Source organism: Mycteria americana, chromosome 2, assembly GCF_035582795.1.
Source record: "Mycteria americana isolate JAX WOST 10 ecotype Jacksonville Zoo and Gardens chromosome 2, USCA_MyAme_1.0, whole genome shotgun sequence".
NCBI lineage: Eukaryota > Metazoa > Chordata > Aves > Ciconiiformes > Ciconiidae > Mycteria > Mycteria americana.
This window is the reverse complement of record NC_134366.1, coordinates 49,311,720-49,328,386: the sequence shown is the minus strand read 5'-3', so window position 1 is coordinate 49,328,386 and position 16,667 is coordinate 49,311,720. Positions and strand designations below refer to the sequence as shown.

The 16,667-nt window shown below is 41.8% G+C and overlaps 1 protein-coding gene across 6 annotated transcripts in view; it reads right to left on the bottom strand.

The window, feature by feature from the left end:
• The window catches only part of FYCO1 (FYVE and coiled-coil domain autophagy adaptor 1), a 50,825-nt gene that overhangs the window by 28,755 nt on the left and 5,403 nt on the right, over positions 1 to 16,667 (bottom strand). For 5 of the 6 annotated variants that reach the window (XM_075493321.1, XM_075493326.1, XM_075493322.1 and 2 more), the window contains 7 exons: positions 12,171 to 12,355; positions 10,519 to 10,625; positions 9,265 to 9,390; positions 5,445 to 5,551; positions 4,426 to 4,569; positions 3,533 to 3,626; positions 497 to 3,127 (listed from right to left, as the gene is read on the bottom strand). In XM_075493321.1, the coding sequence (XP_075349436.1) occupies positions 497 to 3,127; positions 3,533 to 3,626; positions 4,426 to 4,569; positions 5,445 to 5,551; positions 9,265 to 9,390; positions 10,519 to 10,625; positions 12,171 to 12,225 (3,264 nt within the window). In that variant the 5' untranslated portion in view covers positions 12,226 to 12,355. The remainder of the gene's footprint in view (positions 1 to 496; positions 3,128 to 3,532; positions 3,627 to 4,425; positions 4,570 to 5,444; positions 5,552 to 9,264; positions 9,391 to 10,518; positions 10,626 to 12,170; positions 12,356 to 16,667) is intronic. The other variant, XM_075493327.1, reaches the window with a different exon arrangement.

The window sequence follows — 16,667 nt, the reverse complement described above, 5'->3', positions numbered from 1 at the left end:
AAAGCAAAAATACGTGAGGGAATTAACTGCAAAAGTATCTGGTCTCAGTCTAAGTTTGCTTTCATCAAAATCAGTTTTAAGGAGTAGTGGTGTTACGGGTGTGGGGAACAGGTCTTGCAATATTCCTACCAAAAAAGAAAAAAGTCACAGCTGTGACCAGAGGGAATAGTTACAGAAGATGCCACCTTCAGTGCCAACATAAGAAATCATCACCCTCTCCATTACTGGCTGGCTTTTCCATATCACATGGCCTCTCCACTGTGCTTGGATGGCCACACTATACATCTTCAAAAAACTCTGGAGTTATTTTACCTCAGATAGGTCTAGGTCATGAGTGTAGACATTTTCAGATTCCCAGGCTAAGGCTAGTTGCGTGCCAGTCTCAGAGCCTGACCAACACAAACCTTAGGATTTCATGCAGTAATTGCTGCAGCAGTCAGTAAAGCAGGGGAAATCCTGCACAGCTCCCTCAGCTATAATAATCACATTAATTTACCTTGAATTTTGTCTGATAATTTAGAATCTCAGTGCTCATTTGAAATTTTATTGCAGACAGCTCTTCTTGGCTGGTCTCTTGGAAACTCTGTGCCTGTTTCTTTACTGTCTCCAGCTGCAATTGCAGACTTGGGACAGCTGCGGCACATATTTGAGCCTCCTCTAATTTCTCTTGCAGGCTCTTGTTCTCCTGTCTGAGATTAGAGATGTCAAGCTTCAGCTTCTCCTGTTGCTCTGCTGCCTGTTCTTCCAGTTCTTTGAACCTTTCTGTGGCCTGGGCTAACTGCTCTTCTGCATCCACCTTTTCAGAGGTCAAGGCACAAATCTGAATACCAAGTTCAGCCATATCCGTGTTGGTCCTGTGGAGGAGATCTTTGTTTTCTTCATTTTCCATTCGAGCAACTTCCAAGTACTGCTTAACCTTGGATAGCTCTTCCTGCAGGTTCAGCAAATTGTTTTCCAGCTCGGCTTTTTGATGGGCTGCTGTCTCCTGCTCTTTTTTCAGCACTTCTTCTCTTTCTTTACATTGCACCAGTTCTTGCACATGGTTTCTGTTGAGTGACTCACTTTGCTCTTTCAGCTGCTGGACAAGTGCCTTCTGCTCACCCAAGACAGTCCCTGTGATTGCCAGCTCACCTCTCATCTGCTCTCTCTCATCAGTGGTCTGCTGAAGCTTGACTCGCAGGTCAAGGACTTCTGCTTGCAGCCTAGACACCTCACCTCGGCTGACCTCCAACTGCTCTTCACTCATGGTCAGTCTGGAGGCCAGCTCTTTTGCCTCCTTCTCCAGAGAAACGGTCTGCTGTAGCTGGTGTTTTTCCACTGATTCCTTTTCTGATGTGAGGGATTCAATAAGCTTTGTCTGATGAAGGCATGTCTTTTCAACGCTGAGCTTTTCTACCTCAAGAGTCTCTGCCTTCTTCCTATGTCTTTCAGCTTCTGCTCTTAACTGCTCACACTGGCTCTCCATGCCTTGCAGTTCTACTTCCTTCTCTGTGAGCTGTGACTGGAGACACTCTTTGCTTTCCTTCAAGGTGCCTAAGCTTTTTTCCATTTGTAAACTATGCTGTTTGGCACTCTTCAGCTGTCCTTCAAGTGAGGCACAGAAGTCCTTGGTGGTCTCTTCTCTTTGCTTTAGTTCTTCATAGTCTGAGTGCAGAGCCTCTAATCTCTCCTCCAGAATTTGACTTTGCCTCCTGGCATTCTGCAAGTCCTCATCCAGCTGTTTGTTCTCACCCCGGAGCTTCTTCTCTTTTTCATCAACTGACACCAGGGCATCATCTATCTCACTCTGAAGCTGATTCTCAGAGGCTCTCAGCCTGGCTACCTCGGCTTCCAGGGAAGCTTTAGAAGCTTCCAAGTTTTTCAGCTTCCCTTCCATCTTCTTCTTGGACTGCTGCAAATTCGCATTCTCCACTTTCAGCTTCCTGCTCTCCTCACCCATTTCGCTCACTGCAGAGTTTTGCTGCTCCATCTGCTCCTCCAGCTCCTTGACTTTCTGGCTGAGATGCTCTTTCTCAGACAAGAGTTTCCGGTTTTGCTCCTCAAGGCTACGCACAGTCTGACTCACCTTTGTTAAGCGACCCTCCTGTAGTTCAAGTTGCTCTGCTTGCAACTGGGCTTCCTGCTTCAGTGTTCCTTCCCTCCTACCATACTCCTCCTCAAGTTTCTCTTTTTCTTTCTTTGCTTCCTCAAGATTTTTTTCCAGTGACCCCACCTGAGCCAGCAACCCCATTACCTGGGTCTGGAGCTCAGCCATCTCCTTTCCTTTCAGGGTCAGGGCCTTCTGAAGTGCATCCATTTCCTTTGCCATGGTTTCCAGGCTCCCAAGCAGCTTTTCGCTCTCTTCTTTGGAGTCAGCAGTGAGGCGATTGTATCTGGATTCCAGTTCCTTCTGTGCCTCTTCTTTCAGCTGCAGCTCCTCCCTTGCTGCTTTCAGCTGAGACGCATGTTCGTCATTGAGTCTTTGCATATCTGCCTTTTCCTTCTCTGTCTCCTGAAGCTTCTCTAACAGTGCCTGTATCTGTAGGGCAGAGTCACAGTGGGCTGTGGCTTGCTGTCCCTTTTCCTCCAAGGCAGCATCAACTTTTGCAAGGAGGTTGAGGTTCTTCTGTTCTGTGAAACTCAGCTTGGCTTTGAGCTCATCGATGCAAAGATCCTTCATAGCAACCAAAGCCCTAGAGGCCTCCAGCTCCTGATTCAACACCTGCAGTTTTGAGGCACAGTCTTCCTTACTGGTCACCAGCTGCTCCAGCTTTGTTGAATACTCCTTCTGCTGCTCCACTGCATTCAGTTCCAGTGACTGCAGGCACTTTTGCAGATTATGAACAGTGCTCTGAGTGGAATGTGAGACCTCACACTGCTTCTGTAACTCTGTGATCATCTTTGCCAGCCGGGAGTTCTCCTCGCTGTAGTTATTGCTCTTCTCCTTTTCTACCTGTACTTGTTCTTTCTGAAGGCTGACAGCTGCCTGGAGCTCCTGGTTTTCCATTTCTAGCTGATGAATACGACCTTGAAGTTCCCTCTGCCTCAGCTCAGCCTGATCAAGTTCTACACGCATGTCTTCAAAGCCCTCAAGGTGTTCAACATTTAGTGAGCTATTTGCATCAGGGCTGGAGGGAAACTCTTGGGCCTAAATGAACAGAAGGGGAAAACCAGAAAGTTTAATAAGTATTAAACATGCATTTAAAGGGTGTGCTCAAATGAGAGCAAGTTCAGGTTCTTAACACACAGTGTATGTTGCATTCACAGCACTACAAGATACCAACTTACAGGAAATGGGGCTTGTTTTCACAAAAGATAAATGAAAACATACCTATCTGCAGGCAGTCTTCTGAATATATTTTTTTTTCCTCTACAAGATTTGCATGTTCAGTTGAATCAGCTACTGGACAATTCCCTTTATTTTTAATTAAGAACTCTTTGTAGTTTACCATTATAAGAGTCATAATCACCGTAAAACTACCATGCTCTCCAGAACTATGCCATTAATTAAAGATGTACCATGCCACATAAACATTTATTGTAATTTGCTTACCTGCAAATAATTGCTCACTAAACTGCTCATGCTGGAACTTCGACTTGGGGGCTTCCATAAATATGCTGAAGATCCAAGTGATGACAGTGTCCTCCTGTTGATCACACAGAGAAACAATACGTAATAGAAGTCTAAGCACATACATACATGTCTTTCTACACTTACATGTAAGATTTATCTAGTTGTAACTACCACATACAAAAAGACATAACTGCACCTGGTGTCTGAGCCAACAACCACTGAAACTGATGGAAAACAAAATAGGGGTATCAAAGGCACCTATAAAAGATTACGGGGTTGGTAGTTGTGACTTCCCACATCCACAAGAACCAATGCAGCTTTGCTCTAAGAAATTGTATTGCTGTGTGGTGGTGGCTTACCCAGATGGTGGCAGCATGCAGCCCTAGAAAACTCCCATTGATACAAATGGATCTGGATCAGACCTAGTAGTTTTTGTTATTCCTCGCTTTATTCCTCGCTGATCCTCCTGAGGTGGGATCAGGCTGTGGTGATTGCATATTGTCATCTCTACCATCGCTGCAAGTGAAGTACACTGCTTGGCTGTTCAGTCACTACATGTCCCAGCTCTTAAAACAGAAGGAGCTAAGAACATTTCTTCTTGTGCCTGTGAAGATGAGAATAGCTTGGGATTTGGGCCTAAACTGCAGTTACTAGAAGTACTCCATTACAGAGCATTAACTCTGATCTCTGGTACACAGTATACTGAAGGAAAAAAAGGCCAATTTAGTTACAGATTAATTACATGGAGAAAGTGTATGCCTGCTCTAACACAAGTATTCCTACCTTCAAAAGCAGACGCTTTTACAGATCCTGCAGCAGGCAGGTATTTTATGGCCCTGTTAATACGAAATGACAAAGTGTTTCTATCTTACCTGGCAAATGCTGGCCAAGCAGCATCTAAATCATAGCCTCTTGATGCCAAGTCAAACTGAATGTCAGTGAGCTCATAGAGTTGACCCACAATGTCAGAACTCATTTTGGAATTAAGAAATGGACTTCTTGCATAGTACCAGTCACTTGAAAACAAAAAAAAATGTCATACTCATTCATAAGTAAAAAAGAAGCAGCAGTTTCACTTGCAAAAAAACCCCACAACATCATTATTCACTCCACCCCAGAAAAATTATGGTACGCTATTCTAAACGCAAACTGAAAACAACCAGACCGACCAACCAACATCCCATCCCTTTGATGTGAAAGAAATCAAACAGCTTCAATGAATTCCACAGAAATATCTTTAAAGGAGCCCTGCACAAAATATTTTTTGCTGTAGTACTTGGGCAAAACACTGGCAAGACAAAGTATTTGCTATACACTGGATAATCACAGAGTAAATACCTAAAGCACACAGTTAATACATCAAAAATGAGGGTCAGAAAGCAGCAACCAGAATTAAATACACTGTGCAAATAGTTGGCTTTTTCTAAATGCCCTACCAGTGCTCCTCCAACCAACTACAAACTATCTTCCGGTGTTCCTTGACCAGGGGCAAGCTGTTCCTCTGTGTGACAATGCAGAGATGCATGCAAGCGCTTTCTGGGGCTTTGTGCAACACATCCAAATTAATCCTCCCTTATGATGTACAACACAGAAGATCAAACACAGGATCTTCAATGCTTATAAAAATGTCACCTTTGAAACCAACATATAGAAGCATCAGCACCACCCACTCCACACACATTTAGCTGTAACAACTTTCAACCTTTACCAGCCTAAGATAGGTATGAACCAGTGACCCAGGCCAAAAGGTCTATTATCCTTCCTATCCTATTATCAACTCTCTAAGCCAACCATTTGGAACAGTTTCAATTTCTTTCAATAGCTACTAGGTGATGTTGATGGATTATACTGAGCAAACACCCATTAGTTAACAAGGTACTTAGCTATTCACCTGGTCACCTTGGTGTTCATAAAACATTGCTGCAAGGTGTCTGCTAGCCTTTGGTGAACCAGGGAGTAACGAAGAAATGCTCTTCCTTTTCCAAGAGATGTTCGTAGCTGGAAGGGAGAAACCATAAGAAAAGAAAATTCTAAGTATCATTTGTAATAATGTAGAGACGTGGACAGAACAGTCTACATACTGACACAAAAAATCCCACAATAAGCCACCAGTTGTGAAGGAAGTAGTTAAGAACTGCCACTGAGAGACGCCTTCTCCCAACACTGTCACTGCATGGAATCTTCTTTGAATGACGAATTTGTATCTATAGCTGGCTGTGGTCCACTTTATAATAATATAAAAGGCATCACAGGGCCAATGAATCATCTACTATACTGAGTACATGAGCACAGACTATGCTAAAGGCAATTCCCAGTATAAGGCAAAATCTCAACATGCCCAGCAAAGCCAGAAGTGACTGCTTAGGTTACTTAAGATGTGTCTGGCCACAGCGGGAAGAGGTTTAGGGCAGATCTAGTCACAGAACAAAGATGTACACATATACAAATATACATCCCCACAGACACAGTAACCCCAGACGATGCAAAAAGCTTTTCTTAATACTTAGCCATTAAGTTGATAAAAATCTAATTCTTACTTCAGACCAAGAGCAGCTGCATGACTGAAATTAATGGATCTTTTTATGAAGACAGCTGTTAAATCAACATAAGGGGGACCACAAAACTCAGCACTAAATTTTGTTATAGCTACTGACTTGGGGAATTGATGTCTTGTTTTGTCTATTACATCTGAGCTATTTGTTGTCCTGCAAAATAATGAAACACTAAACAGTAATGTTTCATTTCTCCTTTCCATCAAAATCAGTAATCAATTTAGGAACAGAAAACAAAAGGGATGAAAAGAATTTCTCGCCAGTCAGCCATGCTCCTAACCAAACTGCTCATACAACTAACAAACTATTTATATTAATGATTTAAAAATGGAAGCCAAGGAAAATATTAGAGGGGCTGAGGCTCAAGTTAGTAGGTTACTGTAAATTTTGCTTGAAAAGTTATTGTGAAAGAAGGTTCAAAGGTCCCACAAGCTTTCTCTCCTTCCGATCAGTGGTCCACTATGGTGAAGTCAGAGCAATACCTTAACCCTCAGTTTCCTTGGTTTTGCTGTTACCAGGCTTCTGCGCTCAAGTAAGACACAGGTTTCTCCACAACAATCCACTATATACAAAAATGTTCCTTATAAATGGAATGATGAAATGTGGAGCAAAAGAAGCAACGCCTTTTAATGCTTTTTGTTTTGAATTCTATAGGACACAAAGTGTGAAATAACATGGTCCCCAAAGGCTAAGTACCCCAAAACCAGCAAATTTAATTTGCCAGCTGGTTTTCACCTTCATTCACCCTGTAGATGTCTGAATATTTCTTCAGGGAGATGCCATCCCTGCTCTGTGCAGAGAAGCTTACTAGTGTTGTTCCTAATTAGGCATATTTAGTGAATATCTTAAGAATAGTCAAAAAAACCACTGGAAGCCACTGAATTAATTCTATCCTTACTCCCATTGGTTTATCAATTTAAACCACAATGCCTTTTTTAAGCATGGAGATACTGGAACGGATGTACATGACAAGAAGTACAGGAAACTATTTACATATATGCAACTACAAGCAGCCAAAGACCATTTGACTAGGAAGCAAAACCATGCCACCTCCTGCTAGAGCCCTGCCAGGATTCAGGGAAGTAGGCAGTGTCTGGTATTGTCAATGTTTCCATGTTGACTGCAAACACTGTAGCTAAGGTGCAATGTATGGCTGTAGCACTGTAGCGTGTGCAATGTGTGGCTGTAACGACTTGGAAAGATGTGTATTCAGTGTAATCCCCTTTTGAAAGGGAAAGGACCAGAACTCACTGCTCACCTAATGCCATCAAGGACAAGGCTCTCTGTTTAATTAACAGCTCGGCAGTTTCCAGGGTATTCCTATTTGCTTCCTTGCTCCACCTCTCTAGTATATCATGCACTCTAATATTAGAAGCGCTGCAGGCAAAGCGGAAGAGGAAGCATTATGCTGTTAAATGTCTGACCATTCTTAAAAACTAACTGCCATTACTCTTTCCTCCTTGTTCACTTCCATCTTTGAAAGTCAACAAGTACTGTTCAGTGAGCAAATAAGGGACATTTGGAAACCTTTATGTTCTATCCAGACAGGTTCAAAAATTGGCTGCTGATTTCCACCTGTCATGAAGGGGAATAACCAACACGTTTTTCTGTCATCTGTCATTTCATTTCTGGACCCGAGTCTGCCAGCTCAGTTATCCGAAATGGTTGACTGATTTTTTTAGAGTTCATATTCCTAAACCACATGCTAATAAAGTTGAAGCAAGTCTTCCACAAGCTAATTTCTGTGACTGCACAGAAATTGAAGTAGAAAATGTCCTTCTTCCAAATAATAATTGCTGATACCATGCTAACCATTAAACAGCCAGAGGTACTGAAAAAGGAGGAAAAAGCAGAGCAGCCTTTATACATGGTAATATGCAGGTGATACCACAGCCAACAGACTGTTGAAGGCTACAGCACAGTCACCTTTGCAGAGAAATCAGATTGGCTACTGCTGCTGAGAATTTAGGAACCAGTAGCTACAGTCAGAGGATCTTTCCTGCAGCAGCAGTCACTGTCCTTCTCCAGTCTTCCTGGAAGTAGTGGGAAAGTCAAACCTAATTTCCATGGCTCTCCCCTATTTCCCTTTCCAGTAGTAAAACAAACTGGAGCCCTTCCTTGGCTTGTTCGCCTTGGAACAGCAAAATGCAATATTGCCTAAGTTGCTGAGAGAAGACAGTGAGCTAGGGAACACAGAGCCTGCCTCTGCTAGAGTATCATGGCTCTCTTTCAGATGGCTCAAGGCAACATTATCTAGAGCTGCTGTGGAGGAATTGCTAAGAGAATAGGGAAATCTGCTGTAAATAGTAACTTGCTAATACAAGTCAGCACTGCTCACAGATAACATAACTGAGCAACAGGACAACACTGGCCAGCACCACCACACCACTGCCTCTTTTACCCACAAGGGAAGTCGTTCTTCAGATGATTCTAAAGACTCAGGATCAGCACAGAAAGCTTCTCACAGCACTTACTTCACCCACTCATTGAGCTGAAGACATAACATGGCTGTTTGTTACAAGATTAAGCTTTTATTACTATATCTAATAAAAATAAAGCTTTTTGTCCTGTTCAGGACAGCTTACCCGAGGGAATAATGACAACTGTCCCGAGCCACTACATCATGCTATTTGACATGGAGGAACAAAGTTGAGACAGAAGATGAAACGCTGCTCTCAGTCAGTACTCCTCAACTCTACTGACCAGTTGAAAAAGTCTTGTCAAGACTTTTGACAGTCTTGTCAAAGAAATGTCAAACGTGGTGAATCTTTCCTCTTACTCTTAGAGCAAGTCCTGCCTTAAGCTGTGCTAAAGATGGCAGGCTCTACCCTTGACTTAATTTTTCATTCCTTTTTAGAGAAAATGGCACTAAGTTTATGAAAAGACAGGGCACAACCAGAGACAAAAAGAACCATTCACTTTTGTAAGTTGTCTTCAAAATAAGTAAGAGTCAGGCTATCTAATCCTATATAGTTTAGTACCCTAGTAAAAAGAATAACCTTGCATTTTTATACTTTACATGAGAATTAAAAATAAAAATTCCCAACTTTTTTTTGCCATATGTTAAAAGCAGTGTATTTTCTTTTGGTTTCTGTTGCTCTCTGAAAAGACATACCAAAACATAAACCACATATTATGATGCTTAACTGATATACTTACTTCCGTAATAGACTTGACAAAGCGGATTCCATCATTAGCTCCTTTGACTTTTGCCAGACAGTCGCAGAAATAATCCCAGTAGTCTTTTCTGTTCCCCAGCAATGTGCTTTTTTCTTTCTGGTCAAACTTAAAAAAGGAAAACAAAAGCAATGAGCAAAACTTAAATATAAATATACTTATATATAGCTACTTGGAATTCTGTTCCTCTCCCAGCAACATGTGCTTTCATGCTTCCTCTTAGTTTTAGCCAATGTATTCACAAAGAAAAGAGACGTTGTACTGCACTGATGCAATCCAGCAGTTACAAAAGCTCCTTTACAGACAGTTACAGATAATAACTTTCTGGGTCCAGTTAAAATACAGACATCTATTCAAAACTGCTGAAACAAAGACTTGCAGCAGATTCAGCAGCTGTTCAAGAGCAAGGAACTAACAACCAGTTGCTGAGACACCTGCAATCAAGTGTGGCAACAGCACACAAGTACATACATACCAGAAAAACCTGCTCTAGCTAAATCATGTTCAGAGCAGCAATGCAGCGAGGGTATGGACTGCAGCTTGGACCATTCAAATCCCAAAGGATTCTTCAGCTTCTGCTGAAGCCTCTGCAACCCAATTAAAATTCCCTTGCCTAGATTAAGGTTAAATTAGCATGTCTTTGTTGCAATCAGTGACATGATTACAGTGTACGTAGACACAAGACTATGCAAACTGAATTTCAGTTTGCCCAGCAGTGCCCCCTTTACTTAAATTTTGAGGACAGCCAAAAAGCAGCATTGCAGATTAAAAATCAGCCTTTTGCATTAAGCTTCCCATACAATAAAAATAAATTTCCAAAGTGAAATTGCTAAAAATTCCATAAATTACTCACACTACTATGTTTGCATTGTGAACAGCTTACTAGTACTTATTTTGCATTAAAATGTTATCAAGATTCCATTAACACAGTTTTTCCAAGATAATGTAGCAGGATATAGCTTTAAAATCAAGGTCAAATCTTTCAGATCAATAGAAAAATGCCTTACATTCTTCAATCAAACTGCCAGCACTGCCTTTTGATTATATTTATTTACTTTCACTTCAAATAAGTACAATAAGCAGCACACATTTCAGTCCACTTACTGAAAAAAAAAAAAAAGACTCAACTGGATATTAATGATTATTTGAGTTAAACCCCACATACTGAAGAGTCAATAAGAGAAAACAAGGCCTAGCTTTGATGGTGGATTACAAATGACACACATCACTTTTTACCTGTAGAAGGTACTCAAGCTTGTAGGAAAATTTTTGCAAGTTGACACTGTCATCTGTGATCGGTTCCCCTCCTTCTTTAAATTCTTTACTTAATTCAGTCACAGCATCTTTAAAACAAGACACCAAAATACTTAACTAATGCAAGAGATATATAGCACTGAATCCATAAACAACCAAATAAATGGGTTTTCTGCCCGGACATTATGCATGTGTATTCAGTTTCTTTCAGTCCAGCTGTCTTAACAACAGTGCAAAAAGCTTATTGATATGCTGGCAATTTCACACCACCTATAAAAAAACCTATAAAAAAACCTTATATATACCAACTACTTCTTCTTCTTAAAAAGAGCAAAACCTCCTTCTGACACTTAGCAAAAACTGGTAACAGACAATTGCTAACTGGTTCTTCAGCAGAGGAAAGAGAAATAACTTTTTGCTGTCTCGTGCACATTAAGGTATTGCCACAGGACAAACAGAATTCTGATTAGAAAGGACAAAGCATGTAATCTGCTAAAGGGGATCAGTAACACAAGAACAGTCATTCAGTCAGCACATTTATTTTCTCCATGCTTTATTCAGGAAGGTTCAGCTTGTGCTGGTTACAAAACACAAATGGGAAAAACAATTTACATAAAAATAAGCATACAGCAACTCCTGCTCCCTAAAACCTACACCCGTAGGGGGTGAGGAAATCTCAAGTCAAAGCAAACTCTGCTGTCTCCCCGGACACTCTGGCCGCAAAAGGGTGTACTTCTCAGCATCAGAAATTACTGATTTTGAGCTTCCTTTCCACTTGGTTTTGTACTTCTTTCAGGTGCCTGAGTGAGCCTTAGCTCCCAGTCCCACTCGATTCCCTTTGCAAATTAAAATCTCTTCTTGTTAACAGGCATGAAGATCTGCTTTTTATATTACAGGAAGATCTAGATTCCCAGCTTTGTTGCATACCATACCTTATATTTAATAAAAACTAAAAGGAAAAATATCTGGATCTTGGTATAAGCAACTGATTAGGACAGAGACAGAGCAGGAAAACGGTTATGAATCTGCTGCCAATTTTGCCTGCAACAGAACTGTGGAAAATGAGGTTGGCTACTGCCAGTGGAGGAAAAGTCAGATGCACAGAAAGCCTGTTCCACTGCAGCAGGAACAGCAGATCCAATTCTCCAGCACTCTTCCTCTGGGTCTCCACTCCCAGTTTGGTTTGGCCTTCTGTTTTTTTTCCCTTCCTACACTAGCAGCAACTCCACACCAGCTTCTCATCAAGAGAGGGTCTCATCAAGAGAGGGTCTAAGGCCCTCTCCTTATCTCACATGAAGTCTTGTAATAGCATAGCTCTATTCATGCCAACAAAGTCCTAGCTCACACTGCACACCCCACAGACACTTTTTTTTTTTAATTGTAAAACTTATTTCTCATCTTGTATGTTTAAATTTGCAAGATTTAAGAATTTAGGATCCTGCAGAAGGTACAGCACATCTCTCAAAAAAATAAGTCACATCTCTATATTGAGCACATCACGCACCTTGAACTATGTTGCTACAATTGCTGCACAAAAGTGTTACACAACTGAAAACACAACTCCTACTCTCTGTTATTTAAAACATGGAGGACACAGTCCAGCCTACAGAATGACTGTCAGCATGGCACTGTACCTTGCAAGTCTCTGATAATCCGCTGCAGCTGGCTTTCTCCACTAGTTGCTGCCATCTTGAAAACCAAAAGAGCTCCCCTTCTGGGCTGTTAACCTTTTCATCCATCTAGATGAAAACAGCAGAGTTCATATCCGTGGTGACCACTGGGCTCATGAAGATTATTCTTCTCTGTGACACCTGCAATTCTGTAAAAGCCAAAAATAAAATTAAAGTCTTTATCATCTCAAATGAGCAGAAGAGAGGTGCTTTAGCATTTTAGATCCTGTTTAATAATGAATTCCCATAAGGCCAACTCTTTTCCAGGAACCTCCTTTATATTTCCTTCTAGATTTCACCTTCCATTTCAGTTATTTTTTCAGTTCTATCTTTCAAAACTACTGAGCAAAGCTCAGAGAGCAATTTTCTCTTGTTGGAATTACAACACAGTTAGTCTTACAGCCCAGCTCGGGCTGGCATTTCATGCAATTCATCTTGTGACCCTGAGGGAGGTTCTGATGACACAGGACTTTCCCTCCCAAAACGCTCTGCCAGATCTTCCCTACAGGCTGCAGAGTAAAAGGATACGACTTTTCCATTTCAGGGAGACTTTCAAGGCACAGACTAGGCACGGGCCAATGAGTCAAAATATGATGCATGTTTGATTCTCTGGCACTGGAGCATATTTTTAACTCATAAGAGCTACTAAAAGATTTATACTGGAGACTGGTTTTAGTACGAGAAACATCTCTCATCCCCTCCTCAGAACCGACTGTTCCCAACAGATGTAAGAGGACACCACTTTATTTTAAGCTCTGTTACAGCATCCCTGGCTGGATAAATATACCTTGCACCACCTCCCTTGCTTAGAGCAATATCAAGTGAGTTATACCTAGCACTCACAGAAAATCTTTCCTTAATTAAAATTAATAAATTAAAATTAATTAAAAGCCTCAAACACTTTAGTAAAACAACCATGCCTGGGGATCCAAACTTTCAAACATTAACCTGGGAACAATTGTTCAAAAAAAGCCATATAGAAACTGCAAAGGGAACTTACTGAGCATCCTGTTCAAAGGTTGTTCAGAATTCTGTCTGCAATGGTACAGCCAAATTTTCAAGCAAGCACAACACCCAAAGTACTGAATCTTTAGAAAATTTGCCGTTACACGTCTGTGCTTTTGTTATCATTCAACCTGAACTACAATGAAATTAAGTTGTAATTAAAATCTTACAAACTTTTGAAATACAAATGTGATTAGGTCAAATGATTATATCTCCTTTCCTTTTTTTTTTCCTTTCACTTCCAAAATAACTAAATTGGCATGACTGAAGTAGGTATCTGAATGAATCAAATGGACCATCCTTCTACCCTATGTATTGAGGTATTGTTTGGAAATGGTCCTGATGTGACCCCGTATTCTTTTCTTTTTGAAATGAAACAAACCTTAACAAAGCCAGAGAGACAGAAACACGGTAAATATAAAGAAAAGGCTGAAACTAGGCTTACTAGTGAGTTTCTCTTAATACCTGTGTTTTGTTACCTGCTAGTTTCCACTTCCGTATTTTGATGGCAGTTGTCACGTTATGACACAACTGTCACGTGGACCATGTGCTACCTGAGCAAAGGCCTTGGCCTGCAAAATCCCCACCACAACTGTGCTGCTTCAGGGAGAGAAAGCCAGCACAGCAAAGACCGGCCAACCTTTTATGGTGCCAAACATGATTTTTTACCCTAGATCAACAATATTACATACCCAAGATTCCTATCTTGATTCTACTGAGTGATCATATAAAGTACCACACTTCCTGGCAACTTGCTGAGTTTGGTACCAATGAAAAAAAGCAGGAATAACAAACCCAGTGAGTCAATGTTTCCTCTTCTAAGCACTCACAGTAATATCAGCAGTATCTGTTCAGTTTGGAAACTTACAGAAAGGAGCATAAGTGAGAAGACTGTGCAATGTGGGCAATGGCAAACCAAAACGCGTGGCCAAACCAAAGGCTCTTCCTCACACAATGGGGGAAAAGAGCAAGGACCAACAAGGGGATCCTGCCCATCCTTCCCAAAGGCCAGAACAAGCTCCAATTCAAGGCTGCAGAGACACAAAGGCTGTGCAAGAGGCATGCCAGGAAAACAGGGACCAGGCCAACTGCAGGCATGTACAGAGAGCCTGGAAGAGATGGCAGCTGGGAGCTGAGCCCTTATTTTACAACAGCCAGCAGGGAGCAGGACATGGGGCATCCTATGGCAGACAGGCACAGCATGGGACCTCGTCGAGTGCTAGTTCCCAGCAGACTGCCCAAGCAGAGATTTACTGGGGGAGGATTAAGGAGGTTTAGAGTTGGCCCAGCCCCACTAGCACTATGTAAGGTAGTGCATTTGCCCTGAAGTCACAGATAAATGACTACTGTGTGCACAGCAGTTCAGTGGCACAGCGCAAGGGAAGGCAGCATGTTCCCAATGGGTTGATCCTGTTGTCCCAAAGCAGCCCAAGACATGCATCTTTATCCCTGCCAGGATCTCCTAGGCAGAACACAGGAGCCCTGAACAGAGACCACAACTCAGCTGGAGGCATGTAGCTGCACAGCCTACTCCTCTTCTTCGTCACCTCCCAATCACCCCTTTCCTCAGTACAGGGAGCAAGGTCTCACAGTTTCCCTCTTCCTTGCATCAGATCACACCCATGAGACATGCATTTACTCCCTTTCTTTTTCTCCAGAGGTGAAGGGGTTCTTTCGACCCAGGCTATTGCACAAGGAGAATGCACTGAAACTTTTTTTACCTGCCTTCTCCTCTGTAAAATGGGGAGAAAGGTACTTCTCCCCTCTGTGGTCCTTCCAGAGGTATTCTTAGAAAACACAGTCCATGCCACAGAAAGGTGCAGAGCTCCCACTTCCTATGGCAAAGAAAGCTGGTAATGTACCTTAACTGGTTTCCCAAGGTTTCAAAATAGGAAGAGCTTCTATAAACACCTGATCTAGTCCTTCCTGATCACAGAACATTTTGCCCAGAATTCTTTAGAGCAGAACCCTGTTCCTCCAGCATTTCCTTTCCTATTATGTACACCTGTAAATATTTGCTATGTGAAAACAGGATGATACATGCGTCAGGCACAGGTGACCTGCTGTGGGTCAAAAGCTTTTTAGGTGATGCATCATTACCTCTTATATAATAGCATTTGACTAAGGCCGAGGGCATTAACTTGCACAAAACTGCAGAGCAGCAATGACATCAATGCATTACACTAAGGACTTGGCACAGAGTACGGCGGAGGAGGCAAGACAGGGCATGCCATCAGTCCCTCCTCGCACTCTTGGGCCGTGCCTGCTGATGTCTGAAGGTGACTGCTCCCTTTCCTGCTGGAATAAGTACCAGTATGGGGGTGACAAACTTCTTTACAGAGGAGGATATCCTGGAGATTAAAGAAAGAAGCAGAATGGAAACAGCCCACTTAAAGGAAAAGAAAAGATTTACCTGCAAAACTGTAAACAAAATGTAATGACTGTAATTAAATTGGTTAGTGGGGTAGCTACAATGACCTACTTTTAATCTGATTTCATAAAATTTCTCTTTGTGTTACTGTAGGCATGTCTGCATCTCCAGCAGCTACATTTTTTTTAATTCGTTGGTCAATTTTGGCCAACCTCGACAGAAGGTAGAGGTCTTCAAAATATTACACTCCTCCATGTGCAATCAGAACAGGAAGCTGGGAGGAAGTCCATGAGGAGAGTGTCTCTTCATTGATAAAAAGGCTGCAGTGAGACCTCTGTTACAGCCCAATATCAGAGAATCCACTCCCCCCACCCAAGTGCATTTTCAGTGTACACTAGGAGCACAGCTCACACTGCAGACTTGGTATAATTCAGTTAAAAAGTAAATCGGATCTGCAAGACAAATTCATTGGAAAACAAGGTCCACTACTTTCTACTGCTTACAGAAGTATTTCACATTAACATAACTACTCTGGTCTAGCCATTCCAAACAAGGGCACTTCATCACATGGCCCCCACTGGTATCACAAGACCTTTAATTATTTGGTGCCCGCAATTCTATACCTGTTCTAACATTCTATATGAAACAAAACAGCCAAGTGAGGATACTGAGCCAAATCAGCATCATGTTCTTCATAAGTCACAACAATTTTAACTGTGTTATTCCCTTGTGTAACGTAAACATGATTTGTCCCATAAAAGCAGATACTGACTGATAACTGCAAGGCACACTTTTGGAAACTGTATGGAAAAAAACACCTACCTGGTCATACAGCTGGCTACAAGACACACTGACAAAAGAACACTGAACGCAAACCTCACGGCAAAGATAAAAGAAGAACTGGGGAAAGGAAGCCTCTACCTCTCAGGACTGTAACACCACTAATTTAGTTAAATAATTTCATTCCAGTAATTGTCTGGAAAAAGTACTTCGTACTTTGTTGTTGCAGGAAACATAGAGTCCCAGTGGCATTTACTACAGCTGTGCTGCTAGCTTTTCTCATTTTGTACCATGCAGGTACACAA